Below are 27,375 nucleotides of genomic sequence, written 5' to 3' on the forward strand. Positions count from 1 at the left end.
TCTACAACCACTGCCGGCAATTTATAGGGTTTAACCACCCTGACAGATTTTTTTTCTAATGTCCAATCTAAACCTCCCTTGCTGCAATTTAAACCCATTGCTCCTTGTCCTATTTTCAAAGACTAAGGAGAATATTTTTTTCTCCCTCTTCCTTGTAATACCCTTTGCATATTAGAAAGCTGCTATCATGTGCCCTCTTCAGCCTTCTCTTTTCCAAACTAAATGAACCCAGTTCTTTTAATCTTCTCTCAGATCATATTTTCTAGACCTTTAATCATTCTAATGGCTCTTCTCTGGACCCATTCCAATTTCTCCACATCTTTCCTAAAATGTGGGGTGCAGAACCTGGACACAGTCCTGTCTAAAGAATCAGACACCTTCACCCCCAGTATCACCCATAAGTTTATCCTTGTTTTTTGCTCAGCCATGACCATTGAGCACATGGTGTGACACTTTTACCCCTAGCTGTTTCTTCAGTTGATTTCCTTTTCTTGTTCTTTGTGGTTGTATATCAATACTCCAGTGTGGGGAATATTTTTGCTTTGCAACTTCCTTTTTTCCTTTTTCTTGGGTGAAATTTGTTAGAAAAAGTGACAGGAATGATCTCTGTTAATAGCAAATAAGGAACTTCATTTTACTACTTACATTAAAATGTCACTGTATTAAACTCACTCATATTAAACCTTAGTAGCACAGCAGTTTGAGCATTGGCCTGCTAAACCCAGGGTTGTGAATTCAATCCTTGAGGGGGCAATTTCAGGATCTGGGGAAAATACATGAAAAATAATATATAAAATAATCTGTCAGGGGTGGTGATAGGCCCTGCTGTTAGTATAGGGGACTGGACTCAATAACCTCTGAAGGTCCCTTCTGGTTCTATGAGATAGGTAGGTATATTTCTTTTTTAATTTGACAGTGTCACTTTTTTCTTGTTCGTTAAACTACCCTTTTGAAGAAGAAAAACTGCATCTACTTTGAATAAAGAATCTAATTGCTCCTGTGCAGGTGAGGTTTCATTCCCAAGAAGCGTGAAAGTCATGGACTCTGAGAAGTCAGAACATGGATCTTCCCACAATACCAGTTTGTCCAGCATTTTCCAGAACTGTGCAATGGAGGTAAAATGTCTAAGTTTGTATTAGAAAATATTGTGGTAGAGGTTGAACCTCTCTGGTCTGGGACTCTCGGAACCATGAATGTTGTTTGGAGCAGAGATCCCCAGCCAGAGAGGTTTCCAGTGGCTGGGAGCCTAGCTAGCCTGGCAGCAGGTAGCCCTACCTGCTGAGAGTGGAGCCAGCTGCTCGCCCAAGGAAGGGACCCCTGCAGTGCTGCGTCCCCAGGGTGTGGAGCCCCCATGGCCAGCAGCAAGAAACTTCTGCCAGATTTGGGCAGGGCCACCTTGAGTGGCCTGACGTCCCCTGGTCTGGCAAACTCTCTCCTTTGGGACACCTCAGGTCCCAAGGGTGCTGGGCCAGGGAGTTCCAACCTATATGAAGAAACACTTAATATATGGGCTGCTTATGTTCTCAGGGTGCAAAGTGCTGTTTTATTCTGTTAACTTCATTAGGACTGTGTCTACACTAGCACCCCCTTTCGAAAGGGGGATGCTAATGAGACACATTGGGATTTGCTAATGAGGTGCTGCAGTGAATATGCAGCACCTCATTAGCATCATGATGGCCGTGGCACTTCGAAAGTGCTGCTTTTGGTTGCTCGCGGCTCGTCTACACGGGGTCCTTTTCGAAAGGACTCTGCAGACGTTGAAATCCCCTTATTCCCATTTGGTTATAGGAATAAGGAGATTTGGACGTCTGCGGGGTCCTATCGAAAAGAACCCCATGTAGACAAGCCACGTGTGATGGAAAGCAGCACTTTCAAAGCACTGCGGCTGCTGTTATGCTAATGAGGTGTTGCATATTCATTGTTGTGGCTATTAGCATATTCTGATGTCTCATTAGCTTTCCCCTTTCAAAAGTGGGGGTGCTAGCGTAGACATAGCCTTGGAAATGTTCAGCACCTCTCAGGGTCAAATCCAGTAATAACGTAAATAAATAAAATGGGGAACAGCCGAGTCACCTCATAATTGTTCTTTTTTGATAACCACTCCTTACTAATAACAGCATCTTTCATTTCTGTATATCGGTGTGTTTTAATCTTTTGTTTAATGTCTGCATGACTAACACAAATAGCTTTCCCTAATGATAGCAGTCTTGCAGCTGTTTCAGTTCAGGTATCTAGAACCCAAACAGTCTCTTTTAAACATCTGCTTGATCCCCTGAAGAACTGAAGAGTTTACCTAGCTGTTCCATCTCATAGTACAATGAAAAGGATCGTAAAAGAAGCCCTTACTTTGAAGTGTTCGAAAAATGAAACACTAAGAAGGGAGTCTTAGATATGAAAAGATTTGAGGTCATACAATCCTCCTCCCTAACAGTGCAGAATTATTTCCCTATAGTATGTTCTCTTCCAATAGTTGATCTGGGGGAGGAGAAAAAAAAAAGTCCTGCCACTTCCACAAGTGAAAAGTTGCTTCAGCCAATCAAGGAAAAACAAAAAAAACTTCTGTCTCACATTAGTATCTTAACATAACCCAGATCAGACCTGATCACAGCTAGAATTGCAAAACTTTTCATTGGCCAAAAGTCATTTTTCAAGTTTATTTGCCAAGTCCATGTATATAACTTGGTTTACATGTAATTCAGCAGTATTTTGACTCATGGTAGAACTGCTAAAAGGAGCAAGTATGTGCATTTGGTCTCCTTCCTGCCTTATAATGGAGATTAAGAAAAGCTCAGATTTCTGCTTCTCCCTGTATCCATGTTTTCACTGAGTGAAGCTTTTGAAAAGCATCCTTGTCTGTAAAGACCTTGTGAAAACAGAAATGTACAGATTAATTATAAACCCTTTAGACTTATTTTGCAGTGTTAATGTCTGTCTGCTTTGCGTATATTGACTGCATCAAAATGGCATGTAATTGCTAAATAAGAGCTACTCTTTTTTATTTAGCACTTACCTAGTCTTTTTCGAGTTCTCAAAGGGCTTTACAGAATGGATAAATGTTGTTGTTCCCATTTTATAGATAGAAAATGATGCACAAAAAGGCTAACAGATATCTTTTAGCATAGTAAGTGGCAGGGTCAGAGAACAGAACCCAGGTCTCCAGATTGTCATTCTGATGTTCTGTCTACTGGGCCACTTTGTGTGCTACCCCTATAAAACTGTGTGAAAAGGACTAATAGTCATTCTCTGTTGTAGGTCTTGATGTCAAGCTGTTCTCAGTGTACAGTTTGTGGAGCGTTGGTTTATGATGAAGAAATTATGGCTGGATGGGCTGCAGATGACTCTAATTTGAATACCACATGTCCATTTTGTAAAAATACCTTCTTACCTCTTCTTAATGTAGAGTTTAAAGACTTGCGTGGTTCTGCAAGGTTAGTGGGTTTGCCAGGAGCTTTACCTTTTTAAATTAACACTACATAAATCTTGAACTGGTTTTTGTTCTAAAATTATGCATATTCAGAGATTAAAACTCTTTAGGAGAGGGATCAAAACAAAGACACATTAGCTGTGGCACATCACTAGTTGTTTCCCTCTTTGTACAGTTATGAGGGTTTAAAGCATATTAAAAATATTTTAAACCTTTGAAGATTATTGTAACAGCAGCTAGAAAAGCACTGAGTTTTCAGGTTGTTCATTTATGCTTGTCAAATATCTCATTTTCTTGAGTGTATTCCCCATAAATGTTTCATTTGAATGGCACAGTATCTTTTTCAAATCAATGCTAATGTCTGTAGAGATTATTAAGATGGCTTTTCAAATGAGTTTTATACATTGAGCGCATGTTAAGCTTCAACAAGCAAAACAAAAAAGCAGTCCAATAGCACTTTAAAGACTAACAAAATAATTCATTAGGTGATGAGCTTTTATGGGACAGACCCATTTCTTCAGACCATAGCCATACCAGAACAGACTCAATATTTAAGGCAAAGAGAAGCAAAAATAGTAATTAAGGTTGAAAAATCAGAAAAATATTATCAAGGTGAGCAAATCAGAGAGCAGAGGGGCAGAAGGGGGTTGGAGGGGGGAGTCAAGAATTAGATCAAGGAAACTGCTGTAAAAATTCCTCTTCAGGAAAACACAGACTTTCAGGTCATTAACAGAATGGCCCAATCCATTAAAGTGCTGGCTGACAGGTTTGTGAATCAGGAGTGTTTTTATTGAAGAGGAATTTTCACAGCAGTTTGGAAAGAGAGGCTGCTGTACTCTTTTATATTCAAATTCAGCACATTAACATGTGGTTTGAACCGGGGTGCCAATTTTCTAGCTCGTTATAGGGACTCTTTTACCTATTTTGCTTTATCTAATTCTTGACACCCCCACCCTTCTGTCCCTCTGCTCTCTGATTTGCTCACCTTAATAATATTTTTCTGATTTGTCCAGCTTGATTTACTATTTTTGGTTCTCTGTGCCTTAAATATTGAGTCTGTTCTGGTGTGGCTATGGTCTGAAGAAGTGGGTCTGTCCCATGAAAGGTCATCACCTAATACATCATTTTGTTAGTCTTTAAAGTGCTATTGGACTGCTTTTTCATTTTGATAGTATATAGACTAGCATGGCTATCTCTCTGTTACTATTCACCAAGCAAGGTTTTCCCCTCCAAGACTGGTGTAGTCAGGGTCATGTTATTACAGATTAATTTTAAGTTAGTACAGAACCTGGACAATTAATAGGAATATGAGACCCAACACAGAGAGCCTTTTATCTATGGCTGGTTCAACAACTTTGTATTCTGCCATATTAAACTGATGAAGACAGATGACAAAAAATCTCACAATCTGAACATAATTTTAAAATGATCACACAGTGCATATCTTTATACCTGGTTCCTGGCCCTAAGCTACACATTCCTTACCTCTTAAGTCTGGGAGAGCCAAAGTCTCAATAAAGCTTATACATAAAAGATAAATAGGAAGAAAAGATAATGTTCATGTTGCATCTCTAATTTGTACATTGTTTTGATGTAGCAAATGTGTATTGTGCAATAACTATTGTTTTAAGTGGTTAGTCAGGAAGAAAACAGACTTTGGCTTGATTGCCTTTGCGAAAGGCACAGTAGGGTGGGGGGGACTCACTTCATGTGTTTGGTGCTTTCTCTATATATTTGTAATAATGAGAGATGCTAGTTGTATTCTAGAGCTCAGCGCAAGTCTTACTAGCGTTGGGGTTTTGGAGGTTTTCATGTACAGTGCTTCTTTTTTCTTTTGTACTTTTATAATTGTACATACTTGAAACGATCAGCATTTCAAACATATATAACGTGTGTTTAATGTCTTTTTTTCCTCCATTTCTCTTGTCATGTCCTTGTTTAGCTTTTTTCTCAAACAAAGTACCTCTGGAGATAGTTTACATAGTGGAAACATTCCGTTAACAACGGATCCTCTGGAGCAGAAACCAGCATCTGGTTCTGCCGTTGCTGATTTGATCAGTTTTTCAGATCATCCAAAGCCCAACCAGACCATAACTGAAGAAACCAGCTCTGCATCTGAGCAAAGGTAGAGGGGAGAAAGAGGCAAATGGTTCTTAGTTTCTAAACGAAATACTTCATAATCATACCATTAAAAATTACTTACACTTTGAATATTATGTCTATTAGAGTGAAAATTTAGCATACTTTTGCCCTCCTGTACATTAAATGCTAGTGTGCTGAATATGGTATAGAAGAGGCATTCTTACTATTATTTGTTTGTCTTCCCTTGTTTATTATTCCTTTTAAGTATAGTTGTCATCAGATTGCTCAAAGTTCATCTCTGTAAATTAATGCTTTACGGAAATTCAGTTATATATGAACTTTGAACAATTTTCTATGAATTTTAATATGTATTTTAAAGATATTTTAAGTATGCACTTTACCTGTGTGTGGAACTGATGCGGTTTATCATCTTATGAAAATAATTCTTTTTTTTTTTTTTTCTGATTCACCTTTTTGGTGGTTGTGGGGGAGGGGAGCGGTTAGAGAGCTTAACATAGGGCGTTCTGTAAAATGCAGTATTAGACCTACCAGAGTCTACGTCTACACTGGAGACTTTTGCAGACAAAACTGGAGTTTTATACACAAAACTAGCAGAGCAACTACACACAAAAGGCATTTTGTTGAAAGAAAATGTCATAAAAAGAAATCTGTGTAAATGCTCTGATGGCCCTTTTGTTGACAGAGCGGATCAAAAGATTGATCCACTTTTATGTGTAGACATGATCTATTGACAGAAGTCTGAAAAATATATTCTGACAATAACTTCTGTAGACAGATGCTTCTAGTGTAGGCATAGCTTTATGCTGCACAGAATGTATGTAGAACTGCTTTAATTTGCTTTAATTTTTTTTAACATTTTTAGGGGCTACTGTTAAAAACTGTTCAAAACTAATTTTTTATCAAACTTAAATTTAATGAAAACTTCAAATTTTTCCATTGGAAAATTGAGTGGCTCTGATTATGCACTTGTCAGTTAACCTCTAAAGGTGTTAATATGACATTTCATTGTGTAGTATTAGTTGATCGTATGTTCAAAGATTTAAAATGGATTACTGTCTTTTAACTTATTACAAATGTCTCAGTGGAGCCAAACAAATAATGGGCAACTAAATTTTTTCCCAGGAATTTAGTCTCTCTCTCCTGCTGCAAAATATTTGGAGAAGACTGGTGGTGGTTGTTTTTCTATAGTAGCTGAATTTTTAAGGCCATTTCAACTGTGTGCAGTGCATTGATTGCAAATAGTTCTGCATATTCATTATGTGCTGTGTGTTGTGTCTAAGTTGGGCTATTTAGTTATGACTGGTCAGATGCATCTCACAGCATTGCTTCAGTCCCCTGACAGTAGCAGTGTGGGAGCATTTCTGACATGAAATTAAAGTTAAGGATTTTTGCAAACATTTATGCTTATTCAGTCAGTGCTTAAACTTGCTTCCTGTGAACACTTACACATATAAGTCAGTTTCATGACAGTTCAAAGAAAGCAGACCCAAGGAAAGATGGGGCAAAAATGAGCGTGAGCCAAATAAATTCATATTAACTAGTATGTATTGACAGACAATACTTTGCAGTTCTTGTCCCGTGGAGTTTCTAAGCAAGGTGGTTTCATTGTGTGAAGTTTCCCTATTGGATGGTGGTGTGCCAACCCAACGATCCAGGCTTTTCTTCCAATACCAAACTAGCTCAGACACCTGTGTTAGAATCTGACTGGTAACTGTCAGTAGGTATTGCTGAATAGTGATATGTTAACATGTTCTCTTCTGAAACCCAAATAGTGATATGCCAGAAGAACAGAGCGAGGGCCCCAGGTCAATGAAGACATCTGTCATCAATTCATTAAAACGAGGAGGGTCTTTGACTCGGAGCCATAGTGTTGGAGGCCCACTGCAAAATATTGATTTCTCACACAGACCATCTCATGGCATTTCAACAGTTAGTCTTCCCAATAGCTTGCAAGAAGTTGTGGTAAGTTGCAAGTAAGATGCTGGATACTGAGTGAATCTAACCCAATGCCAATTAACTGCTACCTAAAGAACAGCCTGAGAGATCTGCTGCTTGCCATTCCTGAACACTGTGGGCATGACCAGGTTGAGATGTGTAGTATTATTTTCCCCCTTTCCTAGGAGTAAAGAATTTTCTTCTTTAAGTGCTCACTCATATCAGTTCCAGGTAAGTGTGTTGACAAAATGTCAGACATTTTCCCAAGCAGCGACCCTCTTGGTCACTGTGGAGCCCCCTTGAGGGACATGAATATGGTGCTCTATGTATGACCCTGCCAGCCTGGCACCCCCAACTTCAGTTCCAACAACCTTCGGTGGGCGTAAGAAGGAACAGTGGGTTCTCTCACTTGGCAAGTGCTCTGCTTCTCCTTAGCATTGTTTTTCTGTAGTTGTACTTAGTGTTAATTATCCTTAGTTATAACTTGTGTGAGGATCTCTCCTCTTCCTGCCCTCATCCCCTCTGGGACTTAGGGCATACAAGTCTCAGGGATTCAAACCCAGCAGTTCCTGTTGTGCAAACACGCGACCCTCGCGACTCCTGTCTTTGGTGTCTGCTCAGACCAAAAAGTAGTTTAAAATAGCTCATTATGGAGTCAGCACTCCATCCCCAACAGAAGCAGGACCCTGCACCATCCACAGTATTAATGAAGATGTTGAACAAAACTTGGCCCCAGGACTGACCCCAACAGCTGTCTTGGGTACTCCACTTGATGCCAGCTGCCAGCTAGACATTGAGCTGTTGATCACTACCCATCGAGCCCAACAATATAGCTAGCTATCTTTCCACCTTACAGTCCATTTATCCAATCCACAATACTTTAACTAGCTGGCAAGACTACTATGGGAAACCCTATCGAAGGCTTTGCTAAAGTCAAAGTCAAATCGCCATGAGTTTTCAGAGATCACGGCAAATGGTTCCACAATCATATCATCCAATTCCCTCAGTGCACTTGGATGCATTAGGTCCAGCCCCATGGATCTGTGTATATCCAGCTTTTCTAAATAGTTCTTAGCCTATTCTTTCTTCACTGAGTGCTGCCCACCTCCTTCCCATACTGTGCTGCCCAATATAGCCGTCTGGGAGCTGAACTTCTCTGCGAAGACAGAGGCAAAAAACCCACTGACTACTTCAGCTTTTCTCACATCTCCTATCACTAGGTTACCTCCCCCAGTCAGTGAGGGTCCCACACCTTCTCTGGACACCACCTTATTGCTAACATGCCTATAGAAACCTTTCCTGTTACCTTTCACATCCCTTGCTAGCTGCAATTCCAATTGTGCTTTGGCCCTCTTGCTTATACTCCTGCATACTCAAGCAATAGATTTATACTCCTTCCTACTCCTCTACGTCTCCACTCCTTTACACTTCCTTTTCATGTTTAATCTCATCAAAAATTTCGCTTTTAAGCCAAGCAGGTTGACTGCCTTACTTGTCTGTCTTACTGCACATTGTATTGGTGTGTTCCTGCCCTTTCAATAAGGCTTCTTTGAAATATAGCCAGCTCTCCTGGACTCCTTTCTGCCTCGTTAGCACCCCGTGGGTCCTGCCCATCAGTTCTTTGAAGGAGTCAAAGTTTGCTCTTCTGTAGCCCGGGGTCTGTATTTTGCTGCTCTTCTTTCTTCCTTTGGTCAGGGTCTTAAACTCAGTCCATGCTGCCCCTCATGATCACCTTCCCCGCTGTCAGAATAGCTAGCAAGAAGGAACTGAAGCGGGAGTTGAGTTGGCATGGTTGTATACCACATGCCATACTGGCGCTGCTCTGGGGGGCTCTACAGTCAACCTGTTTGATAACCACTATTGAAAACTTTCAACAACTGTGCATACAGTGCACGTGCACATGTAATTGGAGTAGATAAGAGCAACACAACTTGAAGAACAACATTTATGAGAAAGTGTGTAACCATATTTGTCTTCCTAGCACATGTAGACATAGAGGCTTTTTTCCCAGGTTCCGTTTCCCTCATGAAGGATTGCCTTTCCTGTATACATTTTAAGCAGTGCTTCTTGATTCTTCTCCGGAAGTAAAAATGTTTCCTGGACCTTTCTAAAGAGAACAGAAATTTATAAACAATTGACCAGCATTCTAGAGTGAACCATATAATAATAAACATACCACATTATGCCAAGAAGCCATGCCCTTAATTTACCACGTGTTCTCCCCACACAAAAAATGGTTCAGATGGCTTCTCTTGTATATAAGAAAGCAGGGGCTGGGGAAATGGAGTTCATTACAATAGGCACTTCCACGTTAAACAGCGTCTTGCCTTCTGATGGTCTTAGAGTGGCTGCTGTTTGATGATGATTTGTTTTCCACTTGAGCTGCTTCCTGATTGACTTACATTTTTGCAACATTTTACTGTATTTCAACATTGCTTTTTAATCTTCCATAGAGCACTTATTTAACAACAAAACTCCAAGAAACAAAGCAGCAGAAATGTAGCACTTTAAAGACTAACAGAATGTTTGTATGTTTGTTGGTCTTTCAAGTGCTACATTTCTGCTACTTTGTTTTGTTGGAGTACAGACTAGTAGGGCTACCTCCCTGTTATTATTTTAACAAGTTGGGTTTGTATGAGTAGAGAGAAGGAAAAGTTCAGAAATTGGAACTGATGACCCAGTTGCAATGGTTGTACATTCATTACTTACAAAAGACTTAAAAATGTTAGTTCTGCAGCAGTGCAATTTAAGATTGCTATGGAAAATGATCCTGAGAAGTAATTCTCAGAGCCAAAAAGTCTTCAGTGTTGTACAGTAACAATTGCTGCTGTTGTTTCAGGATCCCTTAGGGAAAAGGCCCAATCCTCGCCCCCTGTCTGTACCCTATTTGAGCCCTCTAGTGCTACGTAAAGAGCTCGAGTCTTTGTTGGAGAATGAGGGGGAACAAGTGATTCACACATCCACATTTATCAACCAACATCCCATCATTTTCTGGAACCTGGTTTGGTATTTCCGGCGCTTGGATCTACCTAGCAACTTGCCAGGACTCATTCTGACATCCGAACACTGTAATGATGGCATGCAGGTGAGTGCTGTAAGAGTAATTTGTCATGCACAAACTTTGCAGCACACTGAATTATTTTTGTTTGTTAAAAAGTCTGAGGAAAACCCTGCTTGACAGTAGTTTAAAAACCCTGGACTTCAATACCAAATTGCACATTTCTACTTCTATCATCGTTATTAGATTCCTTTTAAACATGTTATCTTGAATGCTGATACTGAATGAAAAAAACTGTTGGTGCTGGTTAAACTGTTCTCTAGCTGTGGAATCCTTTTGTAGATTTTTAGAACTAAGTGTGATTTTTTGCTGCTGATAGGTAGGAGGTAGAAAGCAGCTATGGGGACTTCTAACAATTCACGAACAGCAGTTAAAGTTATAGCACATCACAGCAAGGCAGATTCCCTACCACACAGTGAAACCGGGCTCAGATATTGGGTTGGATTTCATACTTTGTTCCTCCAATTTTTGTTAGCATACATTGATTGAGTCACATCTGATTAAAAATGGAAGGAAAGGGTAGAGAGTCAGGTGCATGATTTTCTGCCATTTCATGCTTTCTTTTAAAGGCTAGGTTTTTTTTTTTTCCCAATGATGGGTAATACTGTACTGTGCCAAAGGTGTACACTGGAAGTCATCAGGTATATGTGCTTGGCACATATGACCAGTTGCTTATTCTACATCTCATAATTTTTATGCATTTGATTTTTATATTCTTTCACTAGCTTTTTAAATGCCTGAAACGTGTATTGGAATTGTTTGTCAATAAATGTGGCTAAAGTCCCATCAGTAGGGAAACTCTACAGGCTAAGCTGGAAAATACACTATATTACCACGGAAAAGCTTACACTGACTGGGAATGAACTTTCTTGTCCATGTCTTGCTTCCAATTCATGCAATTGCCTAATTATTCAGAAGGCACTTCTAATTTTGTAAAAATCATGAAAATCTGAGCTGTAATTAAAAATTTCATTTGTTTGTGATAACTGATCTGATGAACTTGATGTGTGGTGTTACCAGGGATAATTTGTGTTCTTAGTAAAATACCTGAGAGCAGCTGCCTTTCCCAACCTGCTAATAGAGTTCAGATGTTCTCCTTTCTTGGAGCTTGGAAACTAACAAAAAGATAACGTAAAGCCTTTTGTGGCAGGATCACCATCTGCTCGTAACATTTCAGGCACATTTAAACAGCAGGGCAGGTACAGGTTGAACCTCTGTAATCTGGAACACTTTCATCCAGCAACATCCATAATCCGGCATGATTTTAGTTAGCTGGATGACCACTTGTCATGGGTGTTGCCAAGTTTCCTGTGGTCCCATAAAGTTTGTTTCCAGCCACCAGTCCTGGCTCTCCATGTTCTGTGCTATTTACCTGTAATTTATACCTAAATGTCTTCTAAGAGCCCAGCAAGCAGTGGAAGTGTTGGTAATACTGCTAGACAATACTGACCTGTGGTGGTCAGGCAAATTCTCTCATTCGGCACCTGTCAGGTCCTGAGGGTGCCGGGTGAGAGAGGTTCAACCTGTAGTATGTTTGCAGTTGTGCAGTGTATAATAAGTACCCTAGGAGGCCGAATCTCATACCAGAGTCCTAAGTATTCATGTAGTACAGCAATACAATTATATCAATAGAGCCTGTGCAAATGTTCTTATTCCAGTATGAATGGCCTTTGTTTGGTTTAGCATTTATCACTCTGGAAGGGGTTTAAGTTAAATCCACAGTTTAGCCTCTCTAATGCTGTGTCTCAAAACATCAGAAATCTTCTTAGCAACACAGATAAGATACAGAATGTTTTAGGCTGGTCATCAAGTTTTGAATCGCATGATCCTGCGCTGACCTCTTTAAACTTCCGTTTTCCCCCATTCTAGCTTCCTTTGTCATCTCTGTCTCAAGACAGTAAGTTAGTGTACATCCAGGTACTGTGGGACAATATCAACCTTCATCAAGAGCCTGGAGAACCTCTGTACATATCTTGGAGAAATCTCAGTAAGTCAAACAAGTGTGAAAGAGAGTGTGTGTGTGATGGGGCATGGGAGTTGATATTAAACATTTCTTTCTACCCAAAGGCTTCTTAGTAGATTGTTATTTATGGCAAGAACTGTCTTCTCCTGGAATTGCAAAGCACCCACCATATTTTGGGAGATGACACAATCTAAATAACGTGAAGCCTGATATGAAACCATTGGTTGTCTACAAACTGTGTGGTATTTTGTTCTCTGCAGGCTTATATGTAAAATAGGGGAAAGATTTGATCAAATATCAGCATGTACATACATTTCAGTAAGGGCATGGGTTTGAACTTTTTTGCTTTGTTACTGACCTGCCTGCCTTCTCGGTATCCTCTTGAAAGGGAAAAACTGCTTCAAAAGAAAATCTTTGTAGAATAAATATTTTGCTTTTATTTTTAATAGTTGCCACCTTTCCGCATGCTAATTTACCATGTGTAGTGATAGTGTTTATACTGGTGGTGTCAATTCACATGATTTTCTGCTACAGCAAGAGAATTTTGAACCATGCATACATAGTTGAAGTGTTGGTAATGCGCTAGACAATATTGATGTTCCGTGGTTCAGCAAATTCCCTGGTTTGGCACCAGTCAGGCCCCAAGGGTGCTGGACGAGAGAGGTCCAACCTGTACTGTGTACTCTTGTATTACGTCAGTCTCAAACATTTTTTTATTTTTCTGAGCTGTTGTCAGCCAATGGCCGGGTAATGAGTGGTCTGTGAGCCTTATCACACCTGAGTCTGTAACTGCTAGGACAGACTGTCCCTTCGCAGTGGGCAGCCAGTGAGGCTGACGGGTGCCCCAAGAGTCTGCTCCGTGGAGGCAACACAACTCAGTGCTCAGCTTTTACAGCACCTTACCACTGACCAGGCTGAATATAGACAAACCGGCTAAGGTTCTTTGTGTTTGGCCGAGTTACAGCAACTAGGAGTCAGGCTGAAGCTTAAAATGGTTACTATTTATTACAAAGCAGAAATGAAAATCTTAATGGTTACAGAATTATATAAAGTCTTAATGGTTACAGTTGCAGGAAAAGTTAGATAAAATCTTAATGGTTACACTGTTATTGCTCTATTTGTTTAGCTACTATAGTAGGATGATACAAATGACATGTCAATTAGAGAAAGTTACCCATTTGAGGACCAGACGCCTCAGACTAAAGAGGTCTTACTATTAAATGTGCACAAAAAAAAAAATTGCAGGTATAATTCTCACCCGTGTCCTTTGACTCCTGGCGTAGCCAACGTTGTTCACTGAATCCCTTGGGAAGAACTGTAGGAGGAAGGGGGTCCCCTGGGTCCTCGGGAAGCAATAACCTTACCCGACCGGCTGGCACAGGAAATTGGAGCTCAGTTAGAGTAGGCTGCCGGACCCTCTTTACACCCCTTGGGGCATGTAGGTTCTTCCTTATCTCAAGGTACCAATTGTACTGGTTCATCTTTGTGACGCCAGCTCTTACAAGGCAGTTACACTTGTAAGGACAGAGGTAACTAAATTTATAGAAACGGGGCAAGCTTCCACACAGGCAGTAAAATTCCCCTTCCTGGGACAAAAGTGTGGGTGGATCAATTATCAATACCAGCCAAGGGCAGCCTGAAGCCCAGAGGCTGTCGCTAGACCGTTAGCCCTCTTAACTGTATTCTTCAGTCCAGGGTCATGCTGACATAGCACATCTGTGTTTGTGAGGCACCGGACGGTGTTTGAGATTAGCACATCTGTGCTCTCAAAATATTTCAAGACTCTGCTGTTTCTTTGTGCTGTGTGCTCTGAGGCACCGAAGAGGGGCAGGCAAGATGGAGTAGAGCAGTGGGATTCTGTCTGGCTACAGCTGTTCTGCTTGTGTTAATGTTAAGAAATGAGCTCAGAACAGTAAAACACCAAAGAAGAGTTTCCTCCCCAAAGGAGCAGACTGAATCAAAAAATATCAGGCGAAGCAGAGGATGATGTTAGTGTCAGTTGCTTTGCTTTTATTTAATAAGGGGTTGCTGACATCCATATGAAACAAACACAGTTTGAATCTTCCCATGTTGTATCTACAACTCTAATTAGCATATCCCTCAATGCAAAGTCATAAGATACAAATAAGGGAACAGAGGTTTTGGTTTTGAATTGAAAACTGGTCAAATAGTACTGTTCAGAGAACTTGCAGTAAATTCAGAAATCATGTGAAAACCAGGAAGATATACATCAAGTGAACTGAATCTTGCTTATACATCTAGATTATCCCAAACTTTCTGGGAATGATCATGTGTATATATATATGACTTTCATCAACAAATGCCCCTTGCTTGCTCGGCAGCTTTACTGTGGATTGATGCTGCCTGAAATCTAACTTCACAGTCCCCTTGATATGCTGCTTTCGTTATGTCTGTTCACTGGCACTTTAGAACAACCAGTTCATGCACCAAAACACTGCAGTAAATAAGTAAATTATGCCTGGTTAGATCAGTTGTTGGTTGTCATTGTTGCAATATTTCTGTTTCAGCATTACCATGACTGCACTAATAGTAGCATGTAGCCCAAATTAAGCAATGGCAGGTTCAATTTTCTTCCATGACAATTTGTTCTGAAAGGCAGGCTAGTGGCATAAAACTACTAACTGTATTTTCTTTAGAATGAACTTAACTCTCAGAATTTGCAGCACATAAATGAACGCAACATGGCTGAAACATGGCAGCCTTCAGCTACGTACATCTGATTTGTGTGTCTGCCTTCTTTGTAACAGTGTGTCTGAATTCAATATAACGAGATATGGTAGCACTAAAAAACATTTTTATATCAGTGTCACTATACAAAGATCTTGTTACAAAAATATACATTTTGAGAACTGGAGGCAGTTTGGTCTTTAATATTCCTTTGTTAGGACACACGCCAAGGCTGTGTCTATACTACAAGATAAATTTGAATGTATTAAAATTGATTTTATAATGCTAGGTTTTATAAATTCTAATTTGACTATCATCACCGCCCCACAAATTCCCCACAAAGTCGACTTACTGCTGCCACACTCCATCTCCAAATATCGATTATTGCAGCAGTGCATTGTGGGGACCTATCCCACAGTTTCTTCTGCCCTATAGCATTCTGGGTATTTTTGCTAGTAAAAAAAAAAATGCCCTGCAAGTGGTTGTGGGTATGTGATGTCATCTTCCTGCATTGCCCTCATACCCCTCCAATTAGAAGCAAACAGCCATTTTTCCAGAAGGAAAGAAGGAAGAGTAAGGACTCACAATGTGTATGTACGCTGGGATCACCCACATGACTATGCCATGTGAACTGATCCCTCATCTACTCCTCTCCCCGAAACCAAGGTATGGCATGAAAGAAACGAAGATCGGGAAGAAAGCATCAGCAAACATGGGCAAGTTAACTGACATCTCGTGCTTTTATAACTGAATTATCAAAAGATTTTACAAAAAGCGTCTAGTGTCTGAGTCTTCTCAACTTGCCCTCCAGCCACTGCCCATCCCCCCCTTGATTCCAGACGTATCATCCCTGAAAATATTACAGGAACAGTGCAGAGCTTGAAGAAAAAGAAGGATAGGAAAGGTTAAGAAAAAAAAACATTTTTGATGCAGGATTTTTGGCTGCCCACTTCACTACACACAGGTGCCCAACATTGACTCATTGACTTAGGAGGGTGTGGGGTCGTAGATTGGAGGGCCAGTTGACATGGTCCCTGCAGTGTTGCTCAGATGGGGGTGGCGAGTTCTCAAAAATCTTTGCTGCTGGGGTGGACATCACCCCTGACGATAGCAAGCCCCTGAAATCTTTGCTGTCGGGAGATTTCTTGGCCTCTTGTACAAGTATGACCCCCACAGCCTAGCTGCCACGTGATGTGGTGGGACAGGGCCTGACACCAGTGCTGCAAAAAAAAAACAACCAACCAAGTCTTCAGCTTACAGAACCATGAACTCCATGTTGGGGCTATCTTTAATGGATAGATGTGTTCCCCGCACTGATAGCAAAGAAAGAAAGAAAAGCTTCTCAGACTCTTACAAGTGTGATCCCACAGGCTAGCCTCCATGGGCTTCCTGGCACCAAATTCAACTTCACAGGCTTCCCATTACTTCATTTCTGCACTCCTGGTAAACAGCAGAGATGGAAGCCGCCATTGCGGACAACAGTGGAGCACTGTCGGATGCATACGGGACACCTTCGGACACTAATAAAGTCTATTGAAAGACATGGCATTTCCACAGTAGGCTTAATTCGGACTTTTTAATTTGAACTTGACGCTATGTTGAGTCACTTCTCACGGTGTCATAACATCGACCATAGTGCTACCTGAAATCCACCTAACAGTATTTATGGTGAAGACGGTGACATTGCAAAATCGAGCTAACTGCCTTAAATTCGACTTTATCGTGTAGTGTAGACATAGCCCAAGTGTGTAAGCTTTACAGTCTCTGCCATACTGACACGTGATGGAATGTGTATAGACAGTTGTTCTAGGAGAGGATGGACAAAACTTCTCTGTTCACAATGACTACATGTATGTTGTACTCACTGCACAGTGAGACTGTTGAAAAATTGCATGGTTTTTTTTGTATTGGTCTGAAATGCTGCATTTCTCCTACCAGATTCAGCAGAGAAGAAATCATCTGTAGTTTCAGAAGATCAGCAGGCAATAAGCACTTTAGTGGAGAGCATCAAACTGAGTATTCAGTATAATGATGTTGTTAAACCCATCAACCTCCTTCTGCAGAAAATTAAACCAGACATCAAAAGACAAAGGTAAAGGGACTATGTTGTCTCTTATTCCCCCCGAACCCTCATACCCAAACCTACCCCAGGACCATATACCACTTAAGTGTTGTAAATGCCTCCCATACATGATACTAGAACATTGAACCCACTCTCAGACTACTAAATCAGTATGCACATTATGGCCAGATGTTTAGGATTAGATTTCATTCAGGTATCTTGAGATCCACACAGATTTTGATGTGTAGGTCTACTCCTGTGCATGCAGTTCCTGCAGTTAGGTGCAGATCAGCGTGGTAAACATAAGTGAAGCAAATAGTCATGCAAAATCAGGTATGAAATATGTGGAAACCTTGGGCCTTGCTGTATCAATGTAGCAAATTTACATTTGTCACTGAAAGCATCTGATGAACTCTCTTCACAACCAGTGGAGTGCATCTGCCTGAGAGTTGTTGGCCAGGAGGACTCTGCACAGCATTTTACACAGTAGTTTTGAGTAAGGGGAAAAAGTTGGCACCTGGAGGTTGAGGATTATGTAGTACCCTTATTTCTAGGCTTACCAGCTGTCTGGTTTCTAAAAATAGAATGCTATCGCGGGAACTGGAGTGGAGAACAACAATTTGAGGAGTGCTGGAGGGATTTTGGGGGGTCTGTTGGAAGAGGGGATGTACTGGGAGATAGGATTTGGGTATGCTGGTGTGTCCCCCATAGGCACCAAATCCATGAGTGCTTCATGCCTGAAACATCCCCACCCAATACTGGGCCCCAACTTCTCCCTCTTATTCCTAGTGCCTCCCAGCTGCTGTGATCGGCAGTTCTGCAGTGAGCTGAGATGCTGGGAGGGAGGGTATGGAGCAGGGAACAGGACACATTTGGGGGTGAGGATGGAAATAGGTGGGTGGGAACAAAAAGGGGTAGGGCAATGGGCCTTTAGAGAAAGGGGTGTATAGTAAACCCTCGAGTTATGTGGGGAGTTGCATTTCTGCATCCTGCCCCCCACCCGTGTAACTCAAATTTTTGTGCAAGTTGAGGGGAGCCAGGAGCCAGGCTGCAGCCTGGCTCCCCTGGGCTTGCAGAAGCTGGGAAACTCACCAGCCAAGCAGGACTGGTCAGTTTTCTGGCTCCCAGCGTGGCAGAGAGCTGAGAACAAGGGGGCTGTCTGGTTCCCATCTCCCTGTGGCTTGCTGTTTGCAGGAAACAGGAAACTGACCAGCTGGTTGGTTTCCTGGGTCTTGCAAGTGGCGGGGAGCTGGGAATCAGGCAGCAGTCTGGCTCCTGGCTCCCCTCCACTTGCAAAAAGAGGAAACTGAGCAGGGCAGCAGCCTTGTTCAGTTTCCTGGCTTCAGTCCGCCGGCTCCTCTCTGCCCCTTGGAGTTAGGAAACTAACCAAGGTTGCTGCCCTGCTCAGTTTCCTGGCTCTGCAAGCATAGGGGAGGCAGGCTGCCACCTGGTTCCTAGCTTCCCGTCACTCCAGAGACCAGGAAACTGCTCCTGTCAGGGGCAGCAGTGGTTTCCTGTCAGGGTGGCGGTCACAAGTCAGGCCGCCATCCCTGACAGGAGCAGTTTCCCTTCTACCATCAGGGACGGCAGTTGCATTAACCTGAGACACATACAACTTGACTGCGCATATTTCAAGGGTTTACTGTACTGGGGCAGGGCCAATGGCAGAGCAGAGGTGGGGCTGAAGGTTTGTGAGAACATATGGGATGAAGGTGGGGCTTGGGGCTCAGTTGGGGGTTTGGCATCTCCAGGCAAAGGAAAAGGCTGGTGCCTGTGCTGTATCCACATTCTTTAGATGGGGAGGGGGGACAGTGGTGCTTTTTGTCAGGGTAGCAGGTATAGGCCTAGGACTCAGCACTAGCCATCCGTCTTTCCCCTCCCCAGGGTTGGGGGCCAGGAGTGGGCTGGGCAGGATCTGGCAGTTGCAGCAGAGGGGTCAATTGGTATGCAGAGCCAACTTTTTCAGAGCTACAAGGTCGGCTCTGCAAAAATCCAGACACTTCCTCTTATGTGGAACATCTGTGCAGACAGAGGGCAGAGGATTATAAAAGGGGAAGAGTCTGGGGAAAACCCAGATGTGTGGTAACCCTATTTAAACCACCTGAGGGGTACATGGGATTAAGAGCTCCGAGTACCATGCTGCAGTTGTGTGATGTGACCCCACTGTGAATGGAATAGATATGACACACAGAAAATTTTGTTTCTGGCTATCTACCATTTTTGACTAGAGCTCGCAAGCACACACCATTGTGAGGGCCAGCACACAGAAATATCGGTGCAAAGATGAATCTTCAGAGAATGATGCTTTGGGGCACAGGCACCTTTTTGTTTTGGGGAGGGGAGCTAAAGCAGCTTTGGATCTGTTTTTTTTAAACTGCTGAAAGCAGATTTTATGCTATCAATTATAGCTAGGAGAACGCCCCGATAACTCACTTGCTTGTGTCTGCCCAGGAGGAGTCTGATCCTCTGCTGCTTGAAGTCCCTCTTTCCCCAAGGGTATTAGCTGGCTCTTAGTAGCTAGGGCAAGGTTGACAACCTCTTTTGCAACAGGTTCTGGCTCCCTTTTTCCCTGGCTGGGAAGTTGCTCAGCAAGCAGGTTTTTCCCATGTTATAAATATTGCCAACTTTCGTGCTAGAAATAAGTAATCCCAGTTTTCACAACAAACTAAAAAACAAGTTAATCCCATCTCAAAACAAGCAATATCCAAAAGAACCCCAACACATTGTGTCTGGATCCCTAGAGTGCGTTCTGGGAATGTGGGCCTGCTATGCCCCCATGAACTTTCCCTTTCCCTTTTGTTTCCTCTTCACCCTGCTCCTTCCTTTCTTCTGATCTAGCTCTCTTCCGTTCTCACTCCAGCCCCTGCTTGCCCCTTGCGCCCTTTCCCTGCTCCTGGCCAACCACACTGGGATTCAAATAGGGGAAACTGCCTTGGTCCCTTTAAATCACAACTGGAGCCCCCAGCGCTGCCCTCTCCAACTGAACTCCTCCCACCACACACCCTTTCCAGGAGCTTGGAGTGTACCCCTTTCTTGCCCAGGGGCATGGCAGTTCTGTTGGCATCCCAGGCCCGCTCACTCCAGGCAGTCTTTAATTTTCAAGCCTCCGCTAGTCACTAAGTAGTGACTGAGTGAAATACAAAAACTGGATTTTCAAGGTGTTGAAATAACTTTGCTTCTAGTTCCATGCACCTTGATTAATATGTGGATAATTCTGTTGCGGTGAAAATTTAACTTCTGAAACTAAACACAGAGCATTGTCAATCCCAAGTATCAAAAACTATGAGAAACTTAAAAATGAGACTTTAAAAATACATTGTGGGTTTTTTATTTGCTTAGTAGTTTGTGAATCATTTGGGGTCACATTTTCAACCTTTTCTCCGTAAGCAAGAGGGGGCTGACACATTTTTAATGAAAGTTGAGATTTTCACATAAGCTCTTGACTCTAAGGGCTGAGCTCAAAAACTGCAGATCTCATAGAATTATGAATTGGTGACACTGAAAACCTACTTACAGTACAAATATTGGAAATGTAAACAAATGTGTGTATAGGAGATAAACATGTCTTCAGCAATGACTTTGAGTACTTTATATTTGCAGTGACTCACATTTTAAAATTTTACAGGAGTTTCTATAGAGAAATCCTTTTCCTGTCTTTAGTGTCTCTTGGGAGGGAGAACATTGACATTGGTAAGTTGAAAATACTGTGAAATGTGCATAATGTACAAAGAGAGAGCTCACTGGGTGAACTGATGGGACAGCTAGCTTCAAAAAATTGGCTTTTGTTTCCTGAGTTCTTAAGCAGCATTTCAAGTGTCAAGTGTTCCTACTTCAAGAGTAATTAATGAATCCTATTGTAAATGTTACTTCTGTTATCTAGATCTTTTAATATTTATTTATTTGTGGAAAGTATTTATGGTGTGCACTAGAAGTCATTTAAGCAGCACTTTCAGCTATGCTGTGTTTATTCCAGAGGCTTTTGACAGCGAATACAGACTTGCATATGAAAATTTAACGACAGACGTGCTTGCGAAGATGCAGAAAATAGACGCCCCTCCGAGTAGTAGTGTGGAGTGGTGCAGGAAATGCTTTGGAGCACCTGTCATTTAAAAAGGAGGGAAGAGCTGATGGAACTGCATAAAACAGAAGCAGGTGGGACAAGACCTGAGAATAAGTAGATCTGGATTCAATTTCCTAAACAAAGACTAAGTCCAGCAAGTTGTATCCAGATCAAATCACCCTTTGGGACCTCGTGAAATAGTGAAAAGGGCTATAAACTACCTTTTAAAACTCCTTAATACCGAGGATATTCCATTACTGAATGGCTTATCTGCCTTAATTTTATTTTTCTGTACATACTTTGTTTCTTCTTGTTTGTCTCCCATCTTCAGCATCAAGTCATTGAGAAGGTAGATGGTGGCTCATTAAGACCATTTAGTGGGTGGTTTACTTAAGGACCATCAGTACTAGGATATTTTAGAAGTGTGTGTTTTGAATTGCCTTTCTAGCCCAGAAGCATGTTAAGTGCACTGGTCAAGAGGGATCTTTTTGTGTTGTACGTGTGCAGTATGTATGTACATATTTATGGAATTCTTGAATTGTGACTTGCAATCCAGCTATTTTAGATGGGTCGCAATACCAAACAGTAGCTTTAGTTATTACCTTTTGTTTTGACAGTAGTCCATGTTAATAATCTAAACATCTATTGATTGACAATAACTCTTCCATTTAGGCTATAATATAAAACTTGAGCTTTTCTGTGTTCGGTTTTCTGCTCCATGAAATTAGATGCACTGTGACTACACCGCTTTGTTCTCCCAAACAATGATGGGCTTCTGCCCTGAGCAGACATGGGTGTCTTTCTGCAAGCTTGAGAAAGAGAGAGAGATTAATGAAACTAAGGAGCAAAAAGGTTTTGATACAAACAAATGATGACCAGAAAATAAGATTTCTTTGCCCTAACCCCCCCCCACCCCCAAAAGTGCCCATTGGGGTGAACTTGCAGCTTCGGGCGTGTCCCATACCTAGTATCTCTCTAACCTGTGGGATAATTATTTTGCACTGCTTGAATATTTTTAATTATACATATTTATATACAACTGTTTAGCTGATTGCCTGTAGATGAAAAATCCATGCACACCTATTTGACAAAGCTTGATGCTCTGCAAGATGAAAGTCAGACACTAGTCTGTGACCTAAATAGTTTCATAAATAAATTATATGGCAACATTTGTGGATAGCTGTGCTGCTTCTGCATAAAGCAAATGAGCTGAATCAGTACATGTCCATCACTTACTGAGGAAGATGCTCCTGGAAGAAGGAATTGGAAGAAGGCATTTGTGAATTATTAACACAATGGGGTTTAGGCATTGTCTCACTTTCAGCTTGTTCATATAATTGCAATGCCTGCATCTTTGTTCATTTGTCATACTTTAGTCATTTTAACCCTGTACTGGGGCACTAGGATTTCACTGAAAGTGCCAGTAACTGAACCCTCCTCGGACACATCAAAGTAGTTTTAACATGTTGCTGGCAAAACATTTTTAGAAGATATATGTTCCTGCAAAGAAATGGATTTTGCATATTTGTATCAGAAAATATTTTTGGTATTGTAGGCTGAACGCTCACATTTAAAAGTAGTAATTGGTTATCTTAGGCCATGTTAATATAGACGTTCATTTGGAACCTCTTCAATGAAAATATTGGGCATTTTCAGTTCTCAAAACAAAGAAGCATAAGCGTAAAACTTGAACTTCATTTCAATTATTCTGTCATTTTTAGCTTTTCTGAGTTTTGTTTTTTTGCAGATATCAGACAAACTCAGCAATGAGTATAGAGCTGTTTTCTTATACTCACCTGTGGAACTGGTGCTTTCTTTTTTCTCTCTGCTCCCCTCCCCTCAATGTTGTTAATTCATATTTTAAATTTAAAAATCCTTGTGAAGTATATTCGTCCATACTGTCACTTGCATTATAGTACTTGCTCATCTAAGTTTTATGTAGATACCAAAAATTGTACCTAATCCTTGCTTCAGTACTGTGCTTTAAAAGTACAACAACACAAAGATGAAAATACCTGACACTGATGATCCTAAATAATAAGCAGCTAAACCTTGTGGCTGCTTGAAGCAATTTAAACAGCAATATTCTTTGAACATCCTAATATTTATTAGCTACCCTTATTTGCCACAGCTGCAGAAAATCTCTATAATGTTTTGCCTACTGAGTAATAATAAAATAACTGGATTTTTTCCATCCTCTTAAGACTCACAATTATAGATGGCATTTTTAATCAATTTGCTTTAACAACGCTCCCATATGCATTGCTGCAAACCTTAATCTGAAACTGGGCTTGAGTTGATATCCAGAGTAGTTTGTGACATGGTATTCTGAACATTAAAGGCTCATTTCCTAAATTTGTTTTCCTTTACACACTTTGTAAAGGCTAAGGAGGTTTATGGTCCTGGTTTATTCCAATGTCCCTGGATTTACCACACTGATTCCTCTGCATGTTGTAATGTAATCTCTGTTCTTTTGTACTGTACCTACCTGTTCCTCAGCTAGCTAAAAGAGCATTTAGTTTCACACAGAAGTCAGTCATAAAACCTATTAACAATTAGTTTACAGCTTAGAACCAAGGACACATTGAAGACTGTTTTGTTGAGTTTGGGTTTTTTGAACTGCTTGGATTATATTTGTGGTTTTTAATAGTTGGTTGACTCTAGAATAGATTCCATTATGCATGAGAAAAAATGCAAGTCTTCAAGGTGGCTGTATAGTCACAGTATTTCATCTAACCTGAACCTAGATTTGCTCCGAAGAACTTGGAGAATAACAAATACTCAGGGCTCCTAAGTTACTGCCTCCTTCTCACCGGATATCCTGTTACTCCTCCTTTTGACTTCTTCATATGTTAAGAGACTGAAGCAAGTTCTCCTAGAGCTGAATTTTCAGAGAGAAATGCTTTCCTAATGTGAATATGCAATCCCTCATGACTGTCCTCGGAACAACATTTATGGCAGCTGACTAGACTTGAATGCATATTAATATTGTATGGTTGAAAAACCCAAAATGCATGAGGAAAATTCTTTAAAGCTTTTGCAATTACGTTTTAAATGGGTTTTTGTTCCCCTCCTTGAGGCACTAAAGAAATTACAAATAATTTGCAGGGGTTCAATAACCTAATAAGAACGTGGGCAGTGGATGTGTGGGGATTGAGAGAAGGAATAAAATTGGAAGCTTCTTGACTAAGAATTAGCATTTTGAACTGTATCCTCATATGATCCAAATTACCATAAATCCACTGATTATGAGGGAGCTTACCCCAGGTGTCATCCAAAGAGGAGTCTAATGAGTTCAGCCCCAGTTCTTTCCTTCTGCATAAGCAAGAAAAGATATGTAGCCAGCAGCCAAGCTGTATACATTTTGGAAACCTGATTTTTAAACATAAGATCATGGTTACAGATGATTATAGCCTCTGAAGAGCCTGCGATTAGTGTGCACAAAATCAGGGTCCAAATAAAAGTTTCATGAAGTGGAGCTTGGAGTAACTTGGGTTTCAAGCATGCCAAAGTGTGTGTGGGATCTTGAGTGAACCTGAGAGATGTTAAAAAGAGCATATTGGAATAAAACACAGATAAACACGGGAAAATCTTTGAATTTGCATGGTCTTTAGAATGTTGGACTATGTGAAATGAGCAAAAATTTTGCAATGTACAGTGCATCAAACCCGTCATTGTTGCCCTTCCCTAAACAAAACATCGGAATTTTTTGTAAGGTTAAATAAGATCTTTCACAGTTGGAAATCAAGATTCTCAATGGACAACTCTGAGAGCTGGATGTGCACAGTGAATACATTTCAGAACATTAAAAAAATTAATTGTAATTATTGTAAATGAAAATGCAAGAAATTCCAGGAAGTTTGTGTATATAGAACAAATACAGAACTGAATTAAATTGCTATGTAACATATCATAAATAGTAGAACATCTGTGTCTGGTGCCGATAGCCGTATTTTTGTCTTCACGTTTTTATAGTTAAGACAGTAAATTCTGAATGAAAAATGTTTATTAAATTTATCTTAAACTAAATTATAGTCCTTTTTCTCAACTACTACTAAGTTAGTCTTAACCTGTAGCTGAATTTTACATGTTGACTGAATTCTGAATTGACATTGCCTTTGTGAATTACTAGACTTTTTCCACCCTGTGAACGTTTTTTCTATACTGCCTCAATTTTAGGATATATATACCTTAGCTTGACTTCACTATTTTCATATTAATTACTGCAGCATGGGATATGCTTGCAAAGTGTGCATGAATTAGATGACAGAAATCTATATTTTTATAACAACTTTTGTTTAAAAACTTTTTAAAAAAATACTGAGGAATCCAGCCTAAAGTAGAAATTTGTTTCAAAACATTAATGATCCTCAATTTCTTCAATTGAAATAAGTGTGTATTTCATTAACTGTTAAAGCTTTTATTAAATTAATGATAGCCTTTACAAATTAAAAATTCTTTCCTTTAATCCTATGGAAACTTCAGGTGCCTTCTGTGTATCAGCTTTTCCTTGTGGAACTTTTCAGAAACAAAACCCCCTACCCCATCCTCGTTAACCTCAAAGACTGAAACTGAACAGTTGAGTTGGGTGCAGTTTTGTTTTTACTGTCCTGTATTTTGTGATGCATATTAGAAAAGAAACAGTGGATTGATATGTCTCTTTCAGCATCTATCAATGGTGCAAATAAAAGTGATTGTTTCCTGTTTTATACAAGCACACTGAACTCCTTTTAAGGAGCTTAAAAATAAACTGTTAGTAAGGATAAAAGGAAGTAGCATGAATACTCAATTTAGTAAATGAGTTGGGAGGTTTTCTATTAATACATTAAAATTTGCACTGGTTTAGAATCTGTGAACTGTTCAAAAATGACATCTGTTTACTGTGCTTTGATCTAACAATTATTTCTTTTTTGTACATTTGACAATGTATTTGGCGCTTTGTTTATTCTGAATTTTGTATAGCTCAGAAACACCTGTTTCTGAAAATAAAATATGCACAACTACTATTTGGAGCTCCCATTTTTCTTGTTTGACTTTCGTCATCAAAGTGCTTTGTTTAAAACAGAAGTAAACTTAAAATGATGTGTTCGGTCTGTTCAAGAGTACAGCACACAGACATTTAAAAAGCAAAAAGCCAACACCCTGTCCAGTTAATATAATTGTAGCTGAAACTTTACATAAGCAGCTTGGGTAATTCAAAAGTTATCATTCCCACAATAGCTATTACTTTACCACTTTGTGCAGTACTACTGTACCTAGGAACTTTAATGCCTTTTATAGACTTGCAGTTTAGCAGAGATGTTGGCTGTGGAAACCTGAATTCAGTGGATGTGTGAAATTTTAACCATATAATTCCAATGTAGCATTAGTACATTTGTAAGACTGTTGCTTTATTAAAAGTCACGGCTTTCTCATAGCAAATGACGTATTGCTCAAATCAATAAATCTTGCCTGGGAACTGGAAAGTAAATAACTATTTCAATAGGTTAAATGCTCATTCCTTTTATGCTACACATAATAGATGAAGTACTGAAAATTTAGTCTTGTTTACTAGCAGACTGTCTGGAATGGAAAAATATTTTTCTGGAGGGTAGGGGGAGGCGTGTAAAAGTCAAGGTTTTTGCCCTGGACTTTTGGCCAAGAATAGCTCCTTAGCAATAGTTTAAGAACTATTCTGTTCACCTCTCAGGAAAGAAAATTACTCACTCCAGGGAAAAGGACAAATAGAATTCTGCAGTTGGATGTAAAATGTATTCCTTTTATAAAATTTCAGCGTTGGTGGATCTGACTGAATGAACTCACATGAAATTGTCAATGAGTGAATGTGTATTACCTTAGGAGAGGGAAGATCAAGCATTTAGAGCAGGAGTGAGGAACCTATGACCTGCAAGGCTCAGAGGACAACTGATCTCCACACCCCTAGTTGTGGGAAACCAACACTGATGCTCCAGCCCTGCAGGCCCAGAGCATAAGTGCTGGCTGTCTGCTGTGGGGGTGTGAAGCCTCAAGGAGTGGACTCATGGAAGCCAGGGCTAGATCCAGCCCATGGGCTCTGCCTGGCAGGGAGAAGCAGCAGCCAGAA

The 27,375-nt window shown here is 40.5% G+C and overlaps 1 protein-coding gene across 1 annotated transcript in view; it reads left to right on the plus strand.

Moving 5' to 3' along the window:
- The window catches only part of DENND4C (DENN domain containing 4C), a 132,048-nt gene extending 104,673 nt beyond the window's left edge, over nucleotides 1–27,375 (plus strand). Inside the window, exons 25-33 of the mRNA XM_074994973.1 lie at nucleotides 1,006–1,115; nucleotides 3,253–3,428; nucleotides 5,367–5,549; nucleotides 7,300–7,489; nucleotides 10,302–10,547; nucleotides 12,390–12,507; nucleotides 17,110–17,263; nucleotides 20,859–20,923; nucleotides 21,207–27,375. Of these exons, the coding sequence (XP_074851074.1) occupies nucleotides 1,006–1,115; nucleotides 3,253–3,428; nucleotides 5,367–5,549; nucleotides 7,300–7,489; nucleotides 10,302–10,547; nucleotides 12,390–12,507; nucleotides 17,110–17,263; nucleotides 20,859–20,923; nucleotides 21,207–21,343 (1,379 nt within the window). The 3' untranslated portion in view covers nucleotides 21,344–27,375. The remainder of the gene's footprint in view (nucleotides 1–1,005; nucleotides 1,116–3,252; nucleotides 3,429–5,366; nucleotides 5,550–7,299; nucleotides 7,490–10,301; nucleotides 10,548–12,389; nucleotides 12,508–17,109; nucleotides 17,264–20,858; nucleotides 20,924–21,206) is intronic.

This window comes from Carettochelys insculpta, chromosome 5 (assembly GCF_033958435.1).
Source record: "Carettochelys insculpta isolate YL-2023 chromosome 5, ASM3395843v1, whole genome shotgun sequence".
Lineage (NCBI taxonomy): Eukaryota > Metazoa > Chordata > Testudines > Carettochelyidae > Carettochelys > Carettochelys insculpta.